Source organism: Polypterus senegalus, chromosome 9, assembly GCF_016835505.1.
Source record: "Polypterus senegalus isolate Bchr_013 chromosome 9, ASM1683550v1, whole genome shotgun sequence".
Lineage (NCBI taxonomy): Eukaryota > Metazoa > Chordata > Cladistia > Polypteriformes > Polypteridae > Polypterus > Polypterus senegalus.
The window spans coordinates 122,136,561-122,159,433 of record NC_053162.1 but is presented as its reverse complement, the minus strand read 5'-3'; the positions used below and the strand labels follow the sequence as shown (position 1 = coordinate 122,159,433).

At 37.5% G+C, this 22,873-nt stretch overlaps 1 protein-coding gene across 5 annotated transcripts in view; it reads left to right on the top strand.

Moving 5' to 3' along the window:
* The window catches only part of LOC120535695 (tumor necrosis factor receptor superfamily member 3-like), a 71,407-nt gene that overhangs the window by 20,123 nt on the left and 28,411 nt on the right, over positions 1 to 22,873 (top strand). For all 5 annotated transcript variants that reach the window (XM_039763686.1, XM_039763685.1, XM_039763684.1 and 2 more), the window contains exons 3-5: positions 2,901 to 2,985; positions 3,164 to 3,289; positions 4,473 to 4,613. In XM_039763686.1, the coding sequence (XP_039619620.1) occupies positions 2,901 to 2,985; positions 3,164 to 3,289; positions 4,473 to 4,613 (352 nt within the window). The remainder of the gene's footprint in view (positions 1 to 2,900; positions 2,986 to 3,163; positions 3,290 to 4,472; positions 4,614 to 22,873) is intronic.

Below are 22,873 nucleotides of genomic sequence, written 5' to 3'. Positions count from 1 at the left end.
CGGCATCTTGAGATCTTAATGTGTGCTCTGGTTTGTAAGTCATGATAACTTCAGACAAGTAAGCCGGACCTTGGCCATTTAATGCTGTATACCGTATATCTTCCAATAGTAGCCCCGGCATTTATTCAAGAAATTATTCGGACGGCCCGGCATTTAAAAGAGACAGGCGGTTGTTGGAGACCAGCTATTATTCGCCTCGCAGACGGAATGGTGATGGGTAAACGGGGTTCATTTGGCAGTAAAATACGGTATGGTACCGTATTTATGGTCACAAAATGTAGGCAACAACACTGGATGTACATATAAAGATTTAATGAAATTATCAGTACAGCAGTACGGGCTTATTAAAGCAGTATACAGTACGGTACTACCGTAAGCATGAAAAACAGGTACGGTAGACGTCAACTTTCTTGCCAATGATGCCACCAGCACTGGCCTGCACCAGTCCGAATTTCGCACGAAAGCGCTCATCAGCCCGACAAGTCCCCTGCGGAACATAAGGAAATGCAATAAGCTCCAAACTCACGCATATACGTATACATTACGACATGAGACTGGATAAGATACAATAAAGTACAGTACTTACCATCTACTCGTCGTCTGAATAGGTAATGATTGCTTTGTTATTTGCGAGTTCTTCTTCATCTTCCTCTTCTTGTGATGGCAATACAGGTACTCCCATTGCTTGTTGTCACGCAGTAATCAGTTTTATCAGGATTAACGTGTCGAAGATGGCATTTTCATGTTCTTCCCGCCACCTCTGCCCTCCCTGTGGGGTTATGATTGACGTGGAGATGAAAGGGCAAAATGTACACAAAGAAGTTTCTTTTTGACTTTCTCGCTTCCTCGATAGCATTCGACGGCAAAACATTTTTGACACGAAAAGGTACTTACCGTATGATTCACTGCAGGAGAGTGGTAGCCCAGGTGGTACGAAAAGGGGATTAGCGTACGAAAAAGGCGGTGGGTCATTGGAGATCGGCGTTTACTACAGACTGGCACTTAAAGGAGACCGCCGTCTATTTGTCGCGACATCTCTTCAAACCCGGCGTTTATTGGAAACGGGCGTCAATAAGAAGCCGGCCACTACTAGAAGATATACGGTATGTTAAAAAGAGGATTTTGAAATCTGCCCTAAACTTAACCGGGAGCCAGTGTAAGGATTTAAGAACTTGGAGTTATGTGTTCATATTTTCTTGTTCTTGTAATAATTCTTGCAGCAGCATTTTGGATTAACTGGAGGCTGTATAAAGAACAGTTTGAACATCAAGTGAATACCGCATTGCAGTAGTCAATCCTACTAGAAATAAATGCATGAATTAATTACATAGAATCCTGTTTACTTAGAAAATGCCTTAATTTCCCAACATTTTTAAGATGGAGGAAACATGATTTCGACAACTTTGTAATATGTGCTTTAAATTACATGCTAGAGTCAAAGATAACTCCTAGATTACGGGCTGATTCAGTAAAATTAATTGCGATTCCAACTGAGTTAAATGATGACAGAATATTGTGATCAGCATCATTCCCTCCAACAATTGACATCTCTGTTTTATCTGTGTTTAAAGACAAGTAGTTCTCATCCATCCACTTCTTTAATTCACTAACACAACTAATTAAAGACAACATTGGAGAAATTTCATTTGATCTAAATCAAGAGTTCCCAAACTTTTTCCCCTTTACCAAAAACTTTTAAAACCATCAACCTCCTAGTTATTTACTTTACTTACTCAAATTAATAAATTTGTACAGTACTCAAAATTAAATATTTCACTAGATATCATACTTTTCATTTTAATCACTTGTAATTAATGATTGAAAAAGATAAAAGGACTATGGAATATGGCATTATCTTGTGCAACATTTAATATCGAAACCTGAACTAACGAAAATTAAAGCAAAAAATATGAGCAGAGGTTTTTTTTAACATTTTTGACATTTTTGAAATAAATATGTAAATTCAAAATAAGTACAAATAGTTCAAGCTGTACTGTCTGCATTTCTTTTTTGGTTCAGTCATATTATTATCTGAAGGAATAAAACTTTTATTAACAAACAATTTTGACAGCCCCTGTGATTAAAAAAACAAAACAATAAAGTATGTACTTACTTGAAACAGAATATTTTTGTTCAAACTCGAATAAATAAACTGTGTCCTCTGATTATCTTTTTTGTAGTACTGCTCCACAATAAACAATGATATTCAAAGTTCAAATCACAAATAAGTACATGTCACATCAAACAAACCAATGTATGTTTTTTTATAAAAGCATGACCTTACAAGACTGATAGATTCTGCTAATATCGAATATCCGTCGGCTCGTCCCACCGCGAGCAAGTTCGGACATGCAACAGTTTTTCATGTCCGCACTTGCTTTGATACGTTCGATAAGACTATGCACAGACGTGTTTGTGCTACATGTATTTTCATGCATTCTTACGTGTGACTCTTTTAATGACACATTTTACCTTTTCGTTCACAAGTTTGGTATGTAATGTGTTTTTATCAAAAAAGTGTTCTAATTAGGTACCTATTGGAATCATAGACATTTTCGAGAAACAAACATATAGCAGTAGTAAGGGGATCTATTTTTGCTGTCGAACCCCACATTTTTTTATTGAAACTATTGACTTCTTGAAAGTTTAAATCGACCACTTTGGGAACTCTTGATCTAAGTGAAAGGTATAACTGGGTGTCATCTGCATACGAGTGTAAATTAACATTATTTTTCCTAATGATAGATCCCAGAGGACTAGTGGACAGTGGACTTTAGTGGACTAGTGTCATCAAGTGTTGTTTTCCAGCTGACTCATAATGCTGTAGCCATTTGTGACCCAGTATTGAAATGTATAGATTTGCAAAATGAATGACTAAAATTAAAATTCTGATTTTTCAGGTGAACCCATGTTCTTCAGAAAGAGAGAATTGTGAAGAAACTGAACCCAATAATAAAGTAAACCATCGTCACCTCTGTCCACCAGGTACAATTTTAGTGATTTTTACCAGTTCAGATTGGATGTTAATTATAACAGTCCCTGCAGGACACGTTTATTGTAATAAAAATGATTGTGTTAGTGTGTTTTCACTTTGATCTTAACTTGATTCTACTGTACTACAGTATAACTATTGTATACTGAATTCTTCTACTTTTTTTTTCAGGTACCTTTGTATATAAACATTATAATAACACTGTAGACACAGAGTGTCGTACCTGTCCACAGGGCACATATACTAGTGTGTACAACAATGTTACACAGTGCCAGAGGTGCTCACGTTGCAATGCAGGTACTGTATGTACATTTTCTCAAAAAATGTTTTGGTGTTTTATCTCTGAGCAAAGTTGCTCTAGTGAAAATATTAAAGCCTTTAAAATCATCTTAAGAACCAAATGGTATGTAATTTTTCAGATTGGAAGTAACATTTACTTCATTTTTCTTGTTGGAATGGGTTCAGCACAGATTCAGCCACCTATCAGATAACCTCAGTGTTACCTTGTCTGTGAATGTCTTTAGTCTTTAGTAATCAGATTTCTACCAATGTGATGTGGAGGTGAATTGGTTAGTCTGTTTGCCACATGTTCTCCTAATATCCATGTGGAATTTTACCTATATCCAAAGACAGGCTTGTTATGATGTTTAGACCTGCATAAGGAGATGGTGATATATTGAATTCTTGTTCCAGTATAGATTTTGAAGAAACTGTTTTACTAGTTTCTAAAAATTAGTCCAAAACTTGCATACATGTAAATGTTAAATATGCAATGTGCAAATCTATATATAAAAACAAAGGGGAGGTGTGATTTTCTGTTTATGAAGAAATGTCTTAAAGGTAATGTCTTTATGTGTAGAGCTATGAGCGAAGTGTGTGCAATAAGTTAACCTTATCTTTAAAGATTATCGTATGGTTAAACCTTATTGGTGATTCGATGCAAGCAATAAAGTAGGACAGGATAAAACCATGCCACCGTGCTCTGTTTTTTTGGCAGCAGGAGATATGGTGTTAGCGAGCTAGAGAGTGGGTGAGAATCTGTGCTTTTTTTAGTTCAAGAGAGGTTAATCCCTCCTATTTAAGCATTAACACGTGTTCTAACAGTTAAGAGGTGTTCCTGTGTGCACAATTAATCAGTAGGACATTTGTTATTTATTAAAAAATACATTTAAATTTGAAAAGTATGTATTATATATTGTATACATTATATCAATATTTACTGAAAAGTAATAATGTGATACAGTTTTTTGGACATACCACCCACTCCTAGCTGGTATGTTATGAATAACATTGTGCAAGTATATAATAGTGTCCTATTGCATTCCTTTCATGTTTATTCCTTTCTTATACTCAATGCAGTTGGAATAGTTTGTGGCCCTCTGCAGTCATGAAAAGATAAAAAAGGTGCTTTAAAAAATATAGGTTTAGATGATAGAATATTTATTAGAAATCTGACATTAATCTCTTTTTGTTACCAAAGGCTTAGTGGTAGCTGTGAACTGTTCAGTGCACAGCGACACTGTATGTAAATGTGCAGAAGGCAAAATCTGTCGTGGAAATAGATGTTTAACCTGCAGGGATCACCAGCAGTGCCCAAGTGGAACATTCATTTCAAAACCAGGTGATGCCACTTTTTTTTTAATTTGTATAATCATTGAAATCATAATTTTAAAATTAAGAAAAGGTGTTTAATTTTATTTATGTACACAGTGCAAGTTTAAGTAATAGTAATAATGTTCTTTTTTTCAATTTTATTTTAATAATAATAATTGTAGCTGCTGGTGATTAAGGCAGAATCAAGCATGGGTCAAACATATGCCGAAAGAAATCTCTCAGTCCAAAAGTTAATTTTAAAAAATTTAGTGAAAATTCAAAGCAAACAGTCCACACAAGAATAAAGAAAAAAGGTTGTTACACATGTAGAATAAAAGGCAAAAAAATTGGAAAAACATACGGCACTGCTTGTTCGATAGAGCATATTACATTCATAGTATTAGACACATTAAGGCAGGTATGTCAAACTCACTACCATTGGTGGGCCGCTTCTACTGCCATACATGCGTCAGCGGGCCGCATTGTAAGAAATACTATTATACTATTATACAAAGTTACTGTAGCTTGGAGTTTGTGGGGTGATTATGGGTGGGTTTGTAGGGCAGTTTTATGCACAATTTATATTATATTTCTATTATTATTATGTTATAATTTAGTAGTAGAAATTATACAGCTTACCATAATGCAGAATCAGTGAGAGCCCTGAGTTGTTTTCCTGCAACCAGACGATCCCATCTGGGGACGATGGAAGACAGTGACACGCAAAGTGTGTTGCTTATGTTCAGTCTACTCTGTAGTCTCGTTTTGGTTGCTGTCACTGCAGAAAACGTGCATCACAAAGATAGGATGTTGGAAACGGAAGCAGCTTCAATAGCTTCTTTCATGTTATTTTAATCTTCTCCTGTCTACAAGTTATGCTGACGAGAATTTTTCTCAGCATTTCCTCAGCATAATACACTTTCAGGGTGCGAATGATGCCCAAATCCAGTGGCTGAAGCACTGCTGTGCAATTGGGTGGGAAGAATTCAACGCGAACATTATCTAAATGCGGAAGCATGTTGTGGGCAGCATAGTTATCAATGAGAAGCCAAATCATCTTTTTCTTCTTCATATTGTGAGGTTTCTGAACTCTTTTGGGATCTGGGATCCCCCCCCACCCAACGGGAACAACACGCTGAAGTGCGTCCTGAAGCACTATTGCCGCGTCTGTGTGAGATTGTTTGTCCGGGTCCCAAGAGAGTTTAAAAACCTCATAGTTTCTTGAAAGAGTGCCGCATTAAGAGGAATGTTTCTTGAATGAGCATCACTGAACCACATAAAACGGCTTTTTCGATGTCTTCAAATGCAGCCGTTCGCATGCGTTAAAACCCCAGATTTTTCTTCTTTTTTGCATATAAGAAAGACATATGCATTGCGTTTGTCATTCCAACAGATTGCACATCGCAAACATTAACACTGTTATTGTTTTTTCGTGTCTGCCATTTCTATAGAAGGGTGACATTGAGTTAAATTCCGATGGATGTTTTTCAAATGTTGATGAGCAATAAGGAAAAGGCATCACTGAAAACCACAAAAAACAAAAACAGCAAAAAACAGTACGAGGAAAGTTCGAAGAAAGAACACTTTTTACAATGTTTCTGTTTGGGGATCGTTGTGCAAATGTGCACAACTGAGCTGCGGCCATAGCCAGAACTAACTGCTCTGTGAATTATTCATTCAAGAATTTCAAGGTCATTTTGTTGTAATGAAAGTATCTGCTGCTGAATGTACTTCATAGTAACAAGATTTCTATAGACTCGTGTCATATGGGGAAACTGTCAGAAACATAAAAATACTTTGTTGTAATACTCTCTCACCGCGGTCTCTCCTCTCTCTGTGCCGTTGCAAAGCCCTGCCCGCCTAGCATTCTGAAAAGTGTCCTCAGTGAAGGGGGCAGCTTTTTGCTGTAGCCCTTCGCTGATTGAGTCTCTGTTGCCGGCAGTTCTCTTTCGGCCCGGTAGTGGGCCACGGACCGCAGCCTAGCACTTCAGTTGGTACGTTGTGGCTGCAACTATACTAGTAGATGACGTTTCCGGTACCATAATGCCAGGGGAAAACGTGCTTTTGTCAGAAGGCAGAAGTAAGAAAAGTAAATAAGTAATGCCGAAGATGCAGAATGTTTCAATCACAAACAATAGTAATCATTTTGTACAAGTTTAGTGCTAACTAGGATCTGTCATGCGGGCCGCACAGATTTCTGTTGCGGGTCGCATGCGGCCTGGGGGCTGCGTGTTTGACATGCCTGCATTAAGGCATTGTTTTAAAACTATGTGCCCTCCATGCCTTACCCTCGGCAAGTCAGGTCACTAGCTGAGACTAACCTATAGTTAGAGAGACAAGAAGTAGTTAGAATATACTACTTGAATTCAACTTGTGGGGGTGTAAGAACCTCTCATAGACTATGCACTAATATATAGGCAAACATTTAATATAACTTTAATAACTAGTAAATGGCTCTTACAATAATAATAATGATAACTAGCCGAAGCCCGCCATAGCATACGGCTGTGTAAGAATAGGAGCGGAAAACGGTGAGAAAGGAATTCAGTATAACAAAGGCTTAGGAAACAACCGTCGCAGTATAACGAAAATAGCAAGGAGCGAAACCAATGCCAATAGTCAAGAGAGTACCTTCCTGTAGCAGGCTACGGAAAACATAGACATATATAGATAGACACCGCATTTACTGTGTTGCCCAGTCGACAAGATAAGTCAGCACGTCCACCCTATTGTGATTGGTAAAAGTGCCATTTGAACTAATACAGGTAGACGTGGAAACCGGGTTGTCTGATGAAAAAACAATAAAGTTTTAAACAGTATCGTTTACATATAACAGATTTTCGCGAATCGTTTACATGCAATTATTTATATCCATTTATACACTAATACTGGCAATTATTAAATAATAATAATAATTATTATTATTATTATTATTAAATAATTCCTCCCGTTCACTGAGATCTTCATCTGCAGCTATATTTTCTGTACCACACATAAAACTCTGTGCTATGGGAGCTCGAGTGTCTCTCATGTCTCCTCAACTCGGGAATTCTCTTCTCTCTCATATAAATCAGCTCTATTCAATAACACATTTTAAAACTACCCTCAAAACTTATCTTTTCAAACTGGGAAATTGGGAATTTTGCACTGTTACTGCCAGCTATCTTTGTTTCTTTGCTAATTATTGCTGTTTGATCAAGGGCGACAGTGGACGCGGAAGTAGGATTAGGGATGGCGGGAGGAGCTCTGTCATGCGTATCCCATGGTCTTAGAGTTGGTGGGCGGGGTGCTCTGTCTTGCGTGTGCTCTCTGTCTTGCGTGTGCTCTCTGTCTTGCTTGCTCTTACTGTCTTGCGCTCACTGTCTAGCGTAGCCTTAGTGAATCTATACTAATAAACGGCAAAGCCCTCACTGATTCACTCACTGATTGACTGACTGACTGACTGACTGACTCATCACTAATTCTCCAACTTCCCGTGTAGGTAGAAGGCTGAAATTTGGTAGGGTTATTCCTTACAGCTTCCTTACAAAAGTTGGGCAGGTTTCATTTCGAAATTCTACGCATAATGGTCATAACTGGAAGCTGTTTTTCTCCATTTACTGTAATGGAGATGAGCTTGAAACCGTGGGGCGGAGTTTAGTGTGACATCATCACGCCTTCCACGTAATCACGCAGTGCGTAGAAAACCAGGAAGAGGCCCAAAAAGCGCTGAAGAAAACATGCATTATATAATTGAGAAGGCAGCGAAACAATAAGAAGTGAGCGAGTGACATATACAACCATATTCATGAGTTCTGCTACTTCGGAAACAAAGCACGATGTAAACCTAAACTTTAAATTAAGTTCATAGACAGGCTGTTGCTGGCGTTTGTAATTTAGTGCCTACCCATATAAGGCCGTCCGTCAGCGGCAATCCAATAGCAAACTGCCACAGGTAAATATTCACGGGTGAAGGACTGTCCTTATGCAGAGGAAAATGAGATGGTCAGGGTGGTGTTTGGCACAAACTCAGCGAAACTGCGAGAGAAAGTTTTAAGTGCGGGACTTCGGTAACATTAGATACAGCCATGGACATAGCACGACATGGCACCAGCACAGCTGGGAAACTTCGATGCATGTACACCGAGCGGCTCACATGAACTGACGCAGTGCACAGACAAAAAGCAACAGTTCCAAAGAGCGCTAAACAAAAAACTAATTACACAATTGAAAAGGCAGCAAAAAATATGAAAAATCTGATACATACAAGCATATTCATAAATGCAGCTACTGTGGAAACAAAGCACACGGTGGAAAAAGTCAATGTCCCGCTAAAGGAAGACGGTGTAAAAAAAACCCTGCATGCAGTGTGTCGGGTCTCAGATAAAGAAGAAGACGAGCTGTTTATTGATGCAGTAAGAAACGAATCGATGAATGAAACCTGTCATCTTTACAACGATTGACAAACACGGAATGTAACTTGAACACAACACATCCTACAAATACGAACCTGATTGAAAGAAATAATGATAATCAAATCCTTGATGACAGCAACACTCAGTAAAACTCACAAAACAATTACTGTATATTGACAGTCATATTACGTTATTTTTAAAATGTTCCCTTTTCTTTTTCATAGCTTCTTTAACACACTACGTCTCCGCTGCGATACGCGGGTATATATATATGTATATACTAGCAGAATACCCGCGCTTCGCAGCGGAGAAGTAGTGTGTTAAAGATTATGAAAAGAAAAGCAAACATTTTAAAAATAATGTAAGATGATTGTTAATGTAATTGTTTTGTCATTGATATGAGTGTTGTTGTCATATCTATCTATTTATATTATATATATAGCAAAATACCTGCGATTGGCAGCGGAGAAGTAAAAAGAAAAGAAAACATTTTAATAATAACGTAAAATGATTGACAATGTAATTGTTTTGTCATTGTCATGAGTGTTGCTGGCATTATATATATATATATATATATATATATATTGTAACAGAATAAGATGCTTCTCGCACCCTTGCACCCTCAGACACCACGTCAGACACTAGGTAAAAGTCCAATAATTATATTTATTTTATAATAAAGTGCACAAAGCACCCTCTACTCCCAAATACTCCAATAAACAATAACCAATAACAAATCCTCCACTCCCAGACGCTTAGCCACCCTGCCTCCCAACTCAGCTCATCGTCTGGGAGCCCCCACAGTCCTTTTATATTCCCTGACCCGAGGTGTTCCTTCCCAACAGTCCACAAGTCCTTATTCCTTCCGGGTCAGGGTAAATAATGTTTCTCACCCCGGAAGCCCGTCGCTCTTCCTATGACGAACTTCCGGTCATAGGGCATGAAGAATTCTTGGTCCTCCCTGCAGCTCCCTCTCGTGGCCCCATGGCATCCAGCAGGCGGTGCACAAAAACTACATGGTCCATAATGCCCTGCTGGTCTTCTGGGGACCTCCATGCTGCAAGGAGGGCTCCACCTGGCGGCTTGGGGGTATTGGCCGGGGTACATGGCCGGCCATATCTTACAATATATACACACACAGACACATATATAAACATATATATACATATAAACATATATACACATACTGTATATATACACACACACATATATACATACTGTATATACAACATATACATATCTACATATATACTGTATATACACATATATATACAAATCTACATATATATATCTACATGTATATATATTAGGGGTGGGACTCGATTAAAAAAATTAATCCAATTAATTAGAGGCTGTGTAAGAATTAATCTTGATTAATCGTATGTAATCGCACACGTAAATTTGCCCCAAATCACAAATGTTTTTGTTTTTTTTTAATTTAAAACGGTTTTAGTGGGCTTACAGAATCAAATAATAGACATGGACATGAATATTGTAAACTGAAGCTGTTTTAATTTCTGAAAAAAAAGTTTTTAAACTGCATTTGAATTCAAAACAGAAACAAAAATATCATCCCTGGTTAAAATTGGGCAGACTTAAAAATAAAGTGGTAGTTTAAGTACTTTAAGTACATTTTCAGAATAGTATTGTCTTTAAATAATAATAACCAAAATTTCAACATAAAGTGCAGTTTTCTTCTTAAAAAATAAGTCAACATAAAAGGTAATTTGACCAGCTTACTCTTTAAACTCTGAGTAACATTAGCCAAAATTATTTTGTACATTAGGCTAAAACAGTGTGATCATTGAACATTTTGTAATTAGATGTATTTAGAATTACTAACGGTCACGGAAGTCCAATGATCCCCAGTAAGAGCCACAAAGTCCATTTTCTGTAATGCATCTAATTTTGCTTGCTTTTCAGTGTGCACAAAACCATGCTTTTATCAAGGCTTATTTCGGGTAGTCGAAATGATCAGTCGTAGGAACGCGCTTTATTCTGACTCTAACATTTTTGTAGCTGTGATGTGTGCATCAGTGTAATGGATGTACCAGGAAATCATGCATTGACAAAAGTTCCCGTTTGCTTGGAATTGAAAGTGTGATTAAATGCGTTATTTTTAACGTTATGGAGTACATGCATCGAAGCTTCTCAGCTGTGCTTGTGCTAAGAAAGGGAAAATTTTAAAAATAACGTAACATGATTCTGCGTTAACCTAATATTTTTCATACGTCCCAAACCAAGGAGATGCTAAGGTAAAATGAATCGGTAGCGCACATAGTCAGTACACCCCTCTCGAATCGAACCTCGAATGTCGGCGTTAGAGGCTTAAGACTCTACAATTAGCACAGCGTGTGGCTTGTCTATGCTAAAGTATGTATTGTAGATCGGGTATATATATACATTTATATATATACCCGTGTACACGAGTGGAGAAGTAGAAGTTATGAAAAGAAAAGGGAACATTTTAAAAATAACGTAACATGATTGTCAATATACAGTAATTGTTTTGTGAGTGTTATTGAATGTTGCTGTCATCAAGGATTTGATTATCATTATTTCTTTCAATCAGGCTCGTATTTGTAGGATGTGTTCAAGTTACATTCCGTGTTTGTCAATCGTTGTAAAGATAAGAGGTTTCATTCATCGATTAGTTCCTTACTGCATCAATAAACAGCTCGTCTTCCTTTTTATCTTTTTATCTTCCACCGTGTGCTTTGTTTCCGCAGTAGCTGCACTTATGAATATGATTGTATGTATAAGACGCTTCATATTTTTTTGCTGCCTTCTCAATTGTGTAATTCGGTTTTTGTTCAGCACTCTTTGGAACTGTTGCTTTTTGTCTGCGCATTGCGTCAGTTCACGTGAGCCGCTTGGTGTTCTTGCATCGAAGGTTCCCAGCTGTACTGGTGCCATCTCGTATAATGTCAGCTAAGACCCGGCACTTAAAAGTTTCTCTCGCAGTTTCAATGAGTTTGTGCCAAACACCACCCTGACCATCTCATCTTCCTCTGCATAAGCACAGTCCTTCACCCGTGAACATTTACCGGCAGTGTTTGTATTGGATTGCCGCTGATGGACGGCCTTATATGGGCAGGCACTAAATTACAAACGCTAGTGGTAGCCTGTCTATGAACTTAATTTAATATAAACTTACGGTTCACGCCGTGCTTTGTTTCCGTAGTAGCTGTACTTATGAATATGCTTGTATGCATCATTTGCTTCATAATGTTTTTCTGCCTTCTCAATTGTGAAATGGCGTTTTGTGCTCATCTCTGTTTGGAGTTCTTCCTTGTTCTCTACGTACTTACGTAGGAGGCGTGATGATGTCACACGAAACTCCGCCCCCCACGGCCATCTCCAACTCAAGACTCCATTACATTATATGGGGAAAAATAGCTTCCAGTTATGACCCTTATGCGTAGAATTTCGAATGAAACCTGCCCAACATTTGTAAGTAAGCTGTAAGGAATAAGCCTGCCAAATTTCAGCCTTCTACCTACACGGGAAGTTGGAGAATTAGTGATGAGTCAGTGAGTGAGTGAGTGAGTGAGTGAGTGAGTGAGGGCTTTGCCTTTTATTAGTATAGATATACCCCGATCTACATACTCGAATAATGGATACTTTATTCGCCATCAATGATTGTTTTGGTAAAGCCATACTCAGTGTATTCATTAGATGAACGGTAAAAAGTAAGAGCGAGGAGGATGACTTATTGAGGCATGCAAGCAAAACCACAATAGCACGCTGGCTCGATGTACGAAAAAATATATCTTTTCAAGTTCTATTTACTCCATATGTGTCAAACTCAAGGCCCGAGGCAACATCCGGCCCGGCGTGTAATTATATCCGGCCCGCGAGATCATTTTATATACTGTATTATTGTTATTAATGGCCCAGGGATATGAAGCACTGGTAACACAATAAACTACAGATCCCATAATGCAGCGCTTCAGCTGCCTTGCCGAACACTTAGCGCGTCCCCGCTGTCTCTTCAGTCGTTTCCTTACTTTGCGAAGGAAGCAGCTTTCTCAGAGCTTCTGCACTGTTTTATAAGCGAAGCGATATATAAGAAAGTCGTTTTCCTTGCTTCGCCAACAAGCAGCCTTTTATTTAATCCACGGGTTCTCCGCTGTTTCATTGTTCATTTATTACGATTTTTATAGTTATTGTGTAGGTTTTATTTAATCCACGGGTTCTCTTCTGTGTTCACTGCGGTGTCTTCTTTCGTTTATGAGCTTCGCCAAGGAAGCAGCTTTCTCACAGCTTCTGCACTGTTTTAAAAACGAACGACATATAAGAAAGTCCTTTTTCCTTGCTTCACCAACGAAGCAACCTTTTTATTTAATTCACGGGTTCTCTTCTATTTTATTGTTCATTTGTTACGATTGTTACAGTTATTGTGTAGGTTTTATTTAATCCACGGGTTCTCTTCTATGTTCACTGCGGTGTCTTCTTTCGTTTACGACCTTCGCCAAGAAAGCAGAAACTTACAACCACCAAAACTTTGTAACGGCACAAGACTTCAGGTCACATCTCTACAAAACAACCTAATTAAAGCAACTATATTTACTGGCAGTGCCTCAGGTGACACAGTTTTTATTCCTCGCTTCCCCATTATACCATCTAATCTCCCATTTCAATTCAAATGCGTTCAATTTCCAGTAAGGCTCTGCTTCGCAATGACAATTAATAAGTCTCAGGGACAAACACTACAAAAGTTGGCATTGATTTGAGGCGGGATTGCTTTTCACATGGCCAACTGTATGTTGCATGCTCAAGAGTGAGCTCAGCACACAGCTTAGTCATATTACAACCAGAGGGCCGAACTGAGAACGTGATAGAAATACAGAGAGATCCTTAACAATTAATTTTTTACATATTTTCGTTCAGTCTAAAAATGTTTACTTTTTTATTAATAAAAATATTCAGACAGTATTTCACCGCTGCGAAAGCGCGGGTATTTTGCTAGTTATATATATAGACTAGCAAAATACCCGTGCTTCGCAGCAGAGAAGTAGTGTGTTAAAGTAGTAATGAAAAAGAAAAGGAAACATTTTAAAAATAACGTAACATGATTGTCAATGTAATTGCTTTGTCACTGTTATGAGTGTTGCTGTCATCAAGGATTTGATTATCATTATTTCTTTCAATCAGGTTCTTATTTGGAGGACGTGTTGTGTTCAAGTTACATTCCACGTTTGTCAACCGTTGTAAAGATAACAGGTTTCATTCATCGAAATGTTCACTACCCAAATCGGTACTCGTGAATCTAAGATATTTAACAGGCATTTCCGGTATTAACTTGTGGATTTGCCTGCGAATATTTAGCGACAGCATGTCTATTAACTTGTGGATTTTTCTGCGAGTATTTAGCGATAGCGTCTCTATAAACTTGTGGATTTGCTTGTGAGTATTTAGTTGACAGTGGGTCTATTAACTTGTGGATTTTTCTGCGAGTATTTGGCGGTAGCGTCACGAAGTTGTTTCCGTCTAGCTGCATCAAAAAATGTACCACAATGTCTGACACGTCTCCTTTTTACTGTTTTCTCACAGCTTGGATTGCTGCTGACGGATGGCCGTATATGGGCAGGCAGTCAATTACGTGGGAGGTGTGGGGATGGGGGATGCAATAAAGGCAGGCAGCCAACTATGTGGGAGGCGTGGTGATTGGGGCAACTCCGCCTCACACGGCGACCGAGCTGCAGGCTATGGACGTATACATGTACGTAAGTAGGATTCAGTTATGACTGTGACGCGTAGAATTTCGAAATGAAACCTGCTTAACTCTTGTATGTAACCTGTAAGGAATGAGCGTGCCAAATTTTAGCCTTCTACCTACACGGGAAGTTGGAGAATTAGTGATGAGTGAGTCAGTGAGTGAGGGCTTTGCCTTTTATTAGTATAGATAACCATACAAACATATGGTTTCTACTTTGCAGATTTTCACCTATCGCTTTGTCTGGAACGCAACCCCCGCAATCGAGGAGGGATTACTGTGTATGTATATATATATATATATATATATATATATATACTGTATATAAAATCCTAAGCCTAAAAGTGCAACGATATTTTGCAACAATTTTTGTGACGTTTTTATGTGATGTTTTTTGTAACGCTTTAAATTGAGCTTATTTTAAAATCTACATGTATATGTTTGGTATCATTCTTTTCAGAATTTATCAAACTTATGTGATGATGTTAGATTTTCAGATTCTTATTCTGTTTTTAAATTGTAAGCTAACATATCAAGAATTCACATCCCGTGAGATGAGACTTTTAACCATGCCCAGGGCCGGAAATGAAAGACAAAGAGTAGATGACAAAGACAGCTGCTGTACAGGCATTTAAATATCCAAAGTACCGCGCTAGATGCAGATCACGTGGCACAGTAGCAGCAGCAAGCCAGCAGCTGATCAAGCAAAAAGAAGGTTAAAAAAAGCTGTATTTGTTTCCCATTGTATCACAGTTTAAGAGGGGGTTTTGGAGGAGTGACCGAGTCTCCTTGCAGTGTGTTTGGCACCCCGCGAAGTGGCTGGCACGTAGCATAGGCCGGGGGGTGAGTGAGAGTGCATTTTGCTCACGCAGTTGATTGAGATACTGGCTGACCGCACCTATGATGTGTGCAGAGGTGGGAAGATCGGTTAGGTGCCTCAATGGCACTGCAGAGGAAGCAGCTTCCCGCACATGCATCCAATTAGGTAGCCAAGTATAAGAGGAGCCTGCTGGGCAGGGAATGGGAAGAAAGAAAAAAATGGAAGAAAAATAGACTGGGCAACAAGAGAAAAGTGGACGGAACAGAGAGAGAGGACATAACGAATCAGAAGAGAGAGAGAGAACCTGGCTGAAATTTATGAAGGCAGATGGTCGGGAGTGTGCCTCAGGGCTGCAGGAGCTTGAGGCTGAGGAATAGGCGCTCCTATTGAGTGATCACCAGGGAGTAGGAGCGGCCTGAAATGCAGTGTCCCTTGTAAATGCCGAGTAACAGGTGGCAGAAGATGTGTGTGGCTTAGTATGACGCACCATACTTGCTGATGGCTTGTCAGTTGGGTGTTTCTGTGTTTGCCAGATCCCATACGGGGTAAACTAAGGAGACACTGGCTTGGAGAAGGCAGCATTGGGATTCATGAGTTTTAAAGAACTGTTTCTCTGATTTGCTTTAACATCTTTTTTATTGGAATATATTTATTTAATGTCTTTTTAACATCACATGGACACAGACAGTTTTTATGCATTATTTATTTGACTGCACTTACTGCACTGCACTTTAATTTGGAGCACTGTTTGATTTTATTGTTTTTAAATAAAAGCGCTTATTACTTTTGTACTTACCCCTTGCTGTATGTGTCCTTATCTGCCCGACTCATCTCAGTTATGGTATCAACGGTGGTGGGTTCAAGAGTCTCCCAAGCAAGAGTGGGAGCATGGAGCAAACCCACACTGTCACAAGGGGATGAGCATAACAGATGGTTACACATTTTATAGGAAAGATATACAAAAATCAAACAAGGGGGAAGGGTTGACATTTATAATAAAAGAAATTAAATACATGCTTTCTTTATTTGGACAATGAGCCACATCTTAGTGAGGATATCTGGATTCAAATAGAAAGGGTTCATAATAGAAGTATATTTTAGGATTATATTATAGACCACCTGATGCAGACTGCAGTCTTTTCACTAATATTAAAAAGGCAAAATTAGAAGGGGATACTATAGTCATGGGGGACTACAATTACCCAAATATTAATAGGGCTAATAACAACAACATTTATTTATATAGCACATTTTCATACAAAAAAATGTAGCTCAAAGTGCTTTACATAATGAAGAATAGAAAAATAAGAGACACAGTAAGAAAATAAAATAAGTCAACATTAATTAACATAGAATAAGAGTAAGGTACAATGGCAAGAGGTGACAGAAAAAACAAAAAAAAAAAACTCCACACGGCCAGAGGAAAAAAAAAAAATCTGCAGGGATTCCAGGCCATGAGACCGCCCAGTCCCCTCTGGGCAATCTACCTAACATAAATGAAACAGTCCTCTTACAAACAGAAAAAATTTTAAAAGTCCAATTTAAATGAAAAAAACTAATTTACAATTTACAAATAGAGGACATGAGCAGAAGTTTTTAAAATATAATCAGTGATTGTTTTTAACACAGTATGTTAATGCATTAATGCAGGGGGAAGCAAGACTATATTTAATATTTTGTAATAGTCAGGATCAAATTCAGTGTGTAGAGGTAATTGAACCACATGTGTCAACAGAACACAGCTCTCAGTGTTTTGGAAGAGCGCAGATGCAGACTAAAACTAAGTTTAACTTTGGTAGTACAAATTTTAAACAGATGAGGCAAAATCTATTAAAGAACTGGGGTGAGCTTTTAAGTGCAGAAACAGTTAAGGGGTAGTGGAACAGGTTTAAAAATATTTTATGTATAATACATTACAGGTTCATCCCAAAAAGGGCACTTTGAGTGGAGTATTGGAAATGAGGTAAAACATGACCCAAACAGATTCATTATTTTAGTAGTGGAAAAAAAACAGTCAAGGAGGAGGTGAAGTGTATTAGAAATTGTAAAGGGGAATTAAAATATACAGAGAGTGAAATGGCAAAATCTAAACTTGCATTGTTCTGAAGGTTTCCAATGTGAGGATGTGGATAACCTTGCAGCAGCAACATGGACTACTAAGACAGAATTTATTGAGTTGGAAGTTGTAGAGATAGTAGTACTACTTAGATTAAATGGTCTGAAATCTAATAAATCACCAGGACCAGATAACATTTATCCTATTTTTTATGAAGTCTTGAGATTGTATCTGCCTTTTCTATACCGTAATAAAGTACCTGTGTTTTCCTTGAAAACCAGGAAATTCTCAAATTGCAAAAGATGTTTTATTTGAAACTGAAATGTTAGATATAAGTTTTTTTAAATAGAAATACAGGTATGAATACAAAATGAAAATGAGACATTAGATGTAACTTTTTTAATTAAAATACCAGTATGAAAATAAAGAATGAAAATAAGACGTTAGATATAAATTTTAATATAGAAATACAAGAATAAAATACAGAATGAAAACCAGATGAGGCATAAGATGTAATTTTTTTTTAAATAGAAATACGGATATGAACACATAATGAAAGTGAGATGTTAGATGTACCTTTATTTAAATAGAAATACAGGTATGAACACAGAATGAAAACTAGACATTAGATGAAGATAAAGACGTGATCCTGAATATTTCCGCAATGTCATTTTTCTTCATTCCGTAATCAACTTTTTCCAGGATTGTTAATTTTTCTTTCAGCATAGACTAATGCTGTTTCTCACTTTTTTTGTTCATCAGAAAGGAAACTTTGAGAAGCACTATGAAACTCAAACAGTACAGTATCCGCACATGACAGAACTTTTGACAAAGACGCTCGGTGGAGCACTGATTCAGAATTCAGCTCTGTGTATGATGTTGCACCAACACTCTCGCCAAAACTGCCCCACATCCGAAGTTTCGCAACAGACTGTCACTTTATTTTGTCTAACATGAAAGAGACAGCCTGTTTCAGGGTTCTATAACAGAGGTAAACTCAAATCATGACGATGGTAAATGGGTAAGTAACATTCGATCTGGCTTTTATGTAAGTAACATATAAATGTTAATGTTTTGGGCAAATGCACCGTCCTTTGTATGTAAGAGCAAGATCGAATGTTAACTCATGATTTGAGTTTACCTCTGTTATAGCGCATCTATGTGAAAACAGGAGTGTCAAATGTGGGAGGGGGTGCAGGGGAGTTGGGATCAAGTCTTTTTTATATCACATTATTATCTCCGATTGCAATTTTTCATCGAAAAAATGTTTGTTATACTGACATTTACATTTTGTTAAAACGACATTTGTTTAACATATTGTTGTATGAATGTTTGTCCAGGCCAACGAAAAGTATTCCTTTTTCTGAAAATTTTGTTACTTGGGTATTCGGTATAATCTGATTTGACCAGTATTATTCTGTGAACTGGGCACTTTTAAGGTTGTAGATGATGATTCTTTCATTAGTTTTTTTCATTTAAATTTGACTTTTAAATTTTTTTCTACTATCACTGCTATTTTAAATTCTTATTGTTGGTGCTATCTTGCACTCCTATATCTAGGGTCGCTCCTGTATTTCTAGTGGTTTGCCTTTGCAAGTTATGACCTCAGACCATTTGCCCTTTGAAGTTTAAAGTTGCTTAGAAAGATCAGTTTCTTATCTGAGTTGACAGATTCCAAAAAACTATTTTGTCTTTTGTTCTTGTGTTAGACATATCCTTTTTCTTAGATTTTCTGGATTTGAGTGGTGCTAGTACTTTGTTTTTTGTCTTGTGATTTGGCTGTGGATTATGGTGCATCTGATCTTTCAGTTTTTGATTATTTTTGGCTTTTGACTACATCTTTTCTTCCCAGGTTACTTTTCAAATAGCTCCCGCTAGTTTATCTAGCGCAGCATCTCTTGTACAAACAGCATCATGGTGGTCACATTTCATACATACCACTGTGACAAAATAGTTAAAAAATAAAAATATGATATCTCTCTCTTTGAATTAAAAAAACAAAACATTCAACCTTTAAATCAGTTAACTAAGCCACTCACTATGTTATAATATACATACATGTTATAACTTGTTAAAATAAGAAAGTGCAAGATTTTCTGTCATTTAAATGTCATTAATGGTATTTGTGTTTGTGTGTATTTTTGGAATTTTGATATATGAAATATGTTAATATGAGAAACCATATTGTAACTTTGTCTAGAAAGCAGGCATGGGATGTGATGTAAATATGTAGGAGCACAGCTGAGACTTTACAAAATGCAGTTAGTTTTTATGGTTCATGTGGTGGTCCCTCAAGCCTAAATGTTAAGTTGAGTTGCTTGTGTAGTAACAAATCTCCCCTCCACCCAAAAGTCTGGCCAATTGATAGTCAGTGCTGGGCGATAGTTTTCCCAAATATTCTAATTGCACTCATTTTACCATCTGCTTTTCAATTGCTGTCTGTGGGCCATGCGTGGTGAGTACCATTGAATTAGATACCACACAATGTAAATGTAAAAATGGTTTTGCAAAAATGTTTTATGCATTTTAATATCATAAGTGTTTTACATTACTGGAATTGAAGAAAATGTTAAACATTATATCGGATAAAGAAAAGTTCACTCAAATCAGAAAAGTTTATATACATTGCAAAAATGCTAGAAGCTTAGTTTGTAAATGATGCTACTGGACAACTGTGGAGCTAACATGGAAGGCATATCTGGCACAAAAATACTTTACATGCAGGCGAAACTGCTAAAATGGATGTTTGCTTTGTATTACAAAGTATGACAAAGTATTACAGCCTCTCACATGCAACCATGCCTACTTTAGTCATGTACTTACCTGGAACAAAAGAGGTTGTAAATGCTGCAACAGTTAAATGTTTCCTTTGAAAACCCAGGACTACATGGTGAAAAAACACATTTTTGTGGGCTTCCTGTCTTCCACATACAAGCTAATTTCTTTAGATGTGTTTTAATGAAACGTGTTGTAGTGTCATTAAGTTAATCATTTATTGTAGTAGCCTGCATCATGCAATTCAATATGAGGGACAGCACAATAGGTCACCCCTGGGCAGGAAGCATCCCAATCACTAGACACTGGTTTAAAGTTGCCAGTCAGGTTAAGGGCTTCTTTTGAAAGATGGAGAGAAAGCAAAGAAAATGCAGACACATTGCATGTGTAAGTCAAGATCAGAACTCACTCATACACACACAGTGGGCATAACTGGTGTAAAAAACTGACAAGTATCTTTTGTCGTTATGTTCATGAAATGTATAATACATTTGTGCTTGGAGAGTGTCCCTTTTAAGGTATATTGTAAGCATTGTTTGCATTCTGAATAAAGTTGCATGGTTTTCAAGTCTTTAATATTCCTCCTACCCATACAATTTTTGAACGCCTATAAATCATTTATATGGCTGCACAGAGCAGGTGTACAGCCTGGCCACATCCAGTGAAAAAGGCAGGAACAAGCCATGTACAGGACCCCAGCCAATTAGAGGGCACGAGTACCGAAATAATTCTGAGTTATAATTTTGACCAATAATAACTTTTAAAAAGAAGGTTCTTTAGCCTATCTGTTCATTCCCACCGATGGCCTGACATCTATCGATAAGTTTGCTTTGGAGCATGTCCTGCTAAGACAAGCATTTATATATGCACAGTTAATACACACCTGCAAAATGTGAGCTGACTTCAGTACAGTAGAACACATCACTAACCCCAAGCACAAAAGTAAATTGTTAAAGTTAGTGTAAAGGAAAGGGAAAAAAAATACATAGTACTCTAAACAGTTATCACATTCTGTACATGTCCCACAAGCTACTATACAAATGCATCACACAGTGTGCAATTACTCATTAGAAAACTCAATTTTAAAAAAAAAAAAGGAAATGAAGCACCTCCGCATGACAGATACGCATGATACCTTTTCTTCTTTTCTGACTGTATGCAGTTTTGTAGTGTATCCATATTGATTATAATACCAATGATAAATTATAATAGTAAATTTATATATATTTTTTTTATCAAGCATTTTATCAGACTTTCATGAATGCTCTTACTGATATGCCCATGTCTACCACAACTATTAAATTTTAGCTGATTAAAAAAGAATACAACTATTAGAGACATTGCTAAATCATTAGGATTAACAAAATCAACTGTCTAGAATATCATTTATAAGAAAGAACACACTGGTGAACTGAGTAATTGCAAAGGGACTGTTAATCCAAGAAAGGCCTCCACTGTCGATGTCAGAAGACTCCTCAGTGTGGTAAAGAAAAAAAAAGCTCCAAGCGACTTTCTAACCGATCAGATAAGAGTCTTCAGGAGGCAGATGTATATGTACCAGAGACAACTATCTACAGGTGATTTCATAAACAGAAATACAGAGGACTCTTCTGCAAGATGCAAACCACTAGTTAGCCACAAAAACAGGATTGCCAGATAACAGTTTGCAAAAAAAGTACTTAAAAGAGCCTTCAGAATTCTGTAAAAAGGTCTTTTGAACAGGTGAGACAAAATTGAACCTGTATTAGAGGGACAGCAAGAACAAAGTGTGGTGACAAATAGAAACTGCCCAAGATCCAAAGCATTCCATCTCATCTTTTGAACACGGTGGTGGGGGTGTTATGGCTTAGGCGTGTATGGCTGCCAAAGTTACAGGCAGTTCTACCTTCATTGATGTTATAACTGCTGATAGCAGCTGCACAATGAATTCCAAGGTGTATAGAAACATCTGCTTGAGTTTCAGTAAATGTCTTCAAACTCATTGTATGGTGTTTCATCACGCAATAAGACAATGATTCCAAAAATTCTCTTAAGGTAACACTGGAGTTTTTCAAAGCTACAAAATGGATAATTCTTGAATGGCCAAGCCACTAACTAATTTTAATCCATCTGGGCATGGTTCCCATATACTGAGGAGAAAAATTTAGGGGACAAGCTCCCGAAACAAGCAGGAGCTGAAGATGGCTGCATTAGAGGCTTCCAGAGCATCAAAAGAGAAAATACTAAGCAGCTGGTGACATCTATAAATCACAGACTTCAAGCAGTCATTCAATGCAAGGGATATGTAACAAAGTACAAAATATGACTGCCTTAATATACCTGCTTTTGCTTTGTACCAAACATAATGGTGCGTTGGAATAGGGGGGCCATGTATGAAAAAATGATTTCTTCCTGGTGTGACCGAAATGTATGCAAATTAAATTAAAGCCTGCAATGTGCACTTTAATCATGTCTGATTTGTTTAATTTATAATTTTAAACTATGGAACAGAAGTGTAAATCAAGTAAACATGTTTATTTGTCCC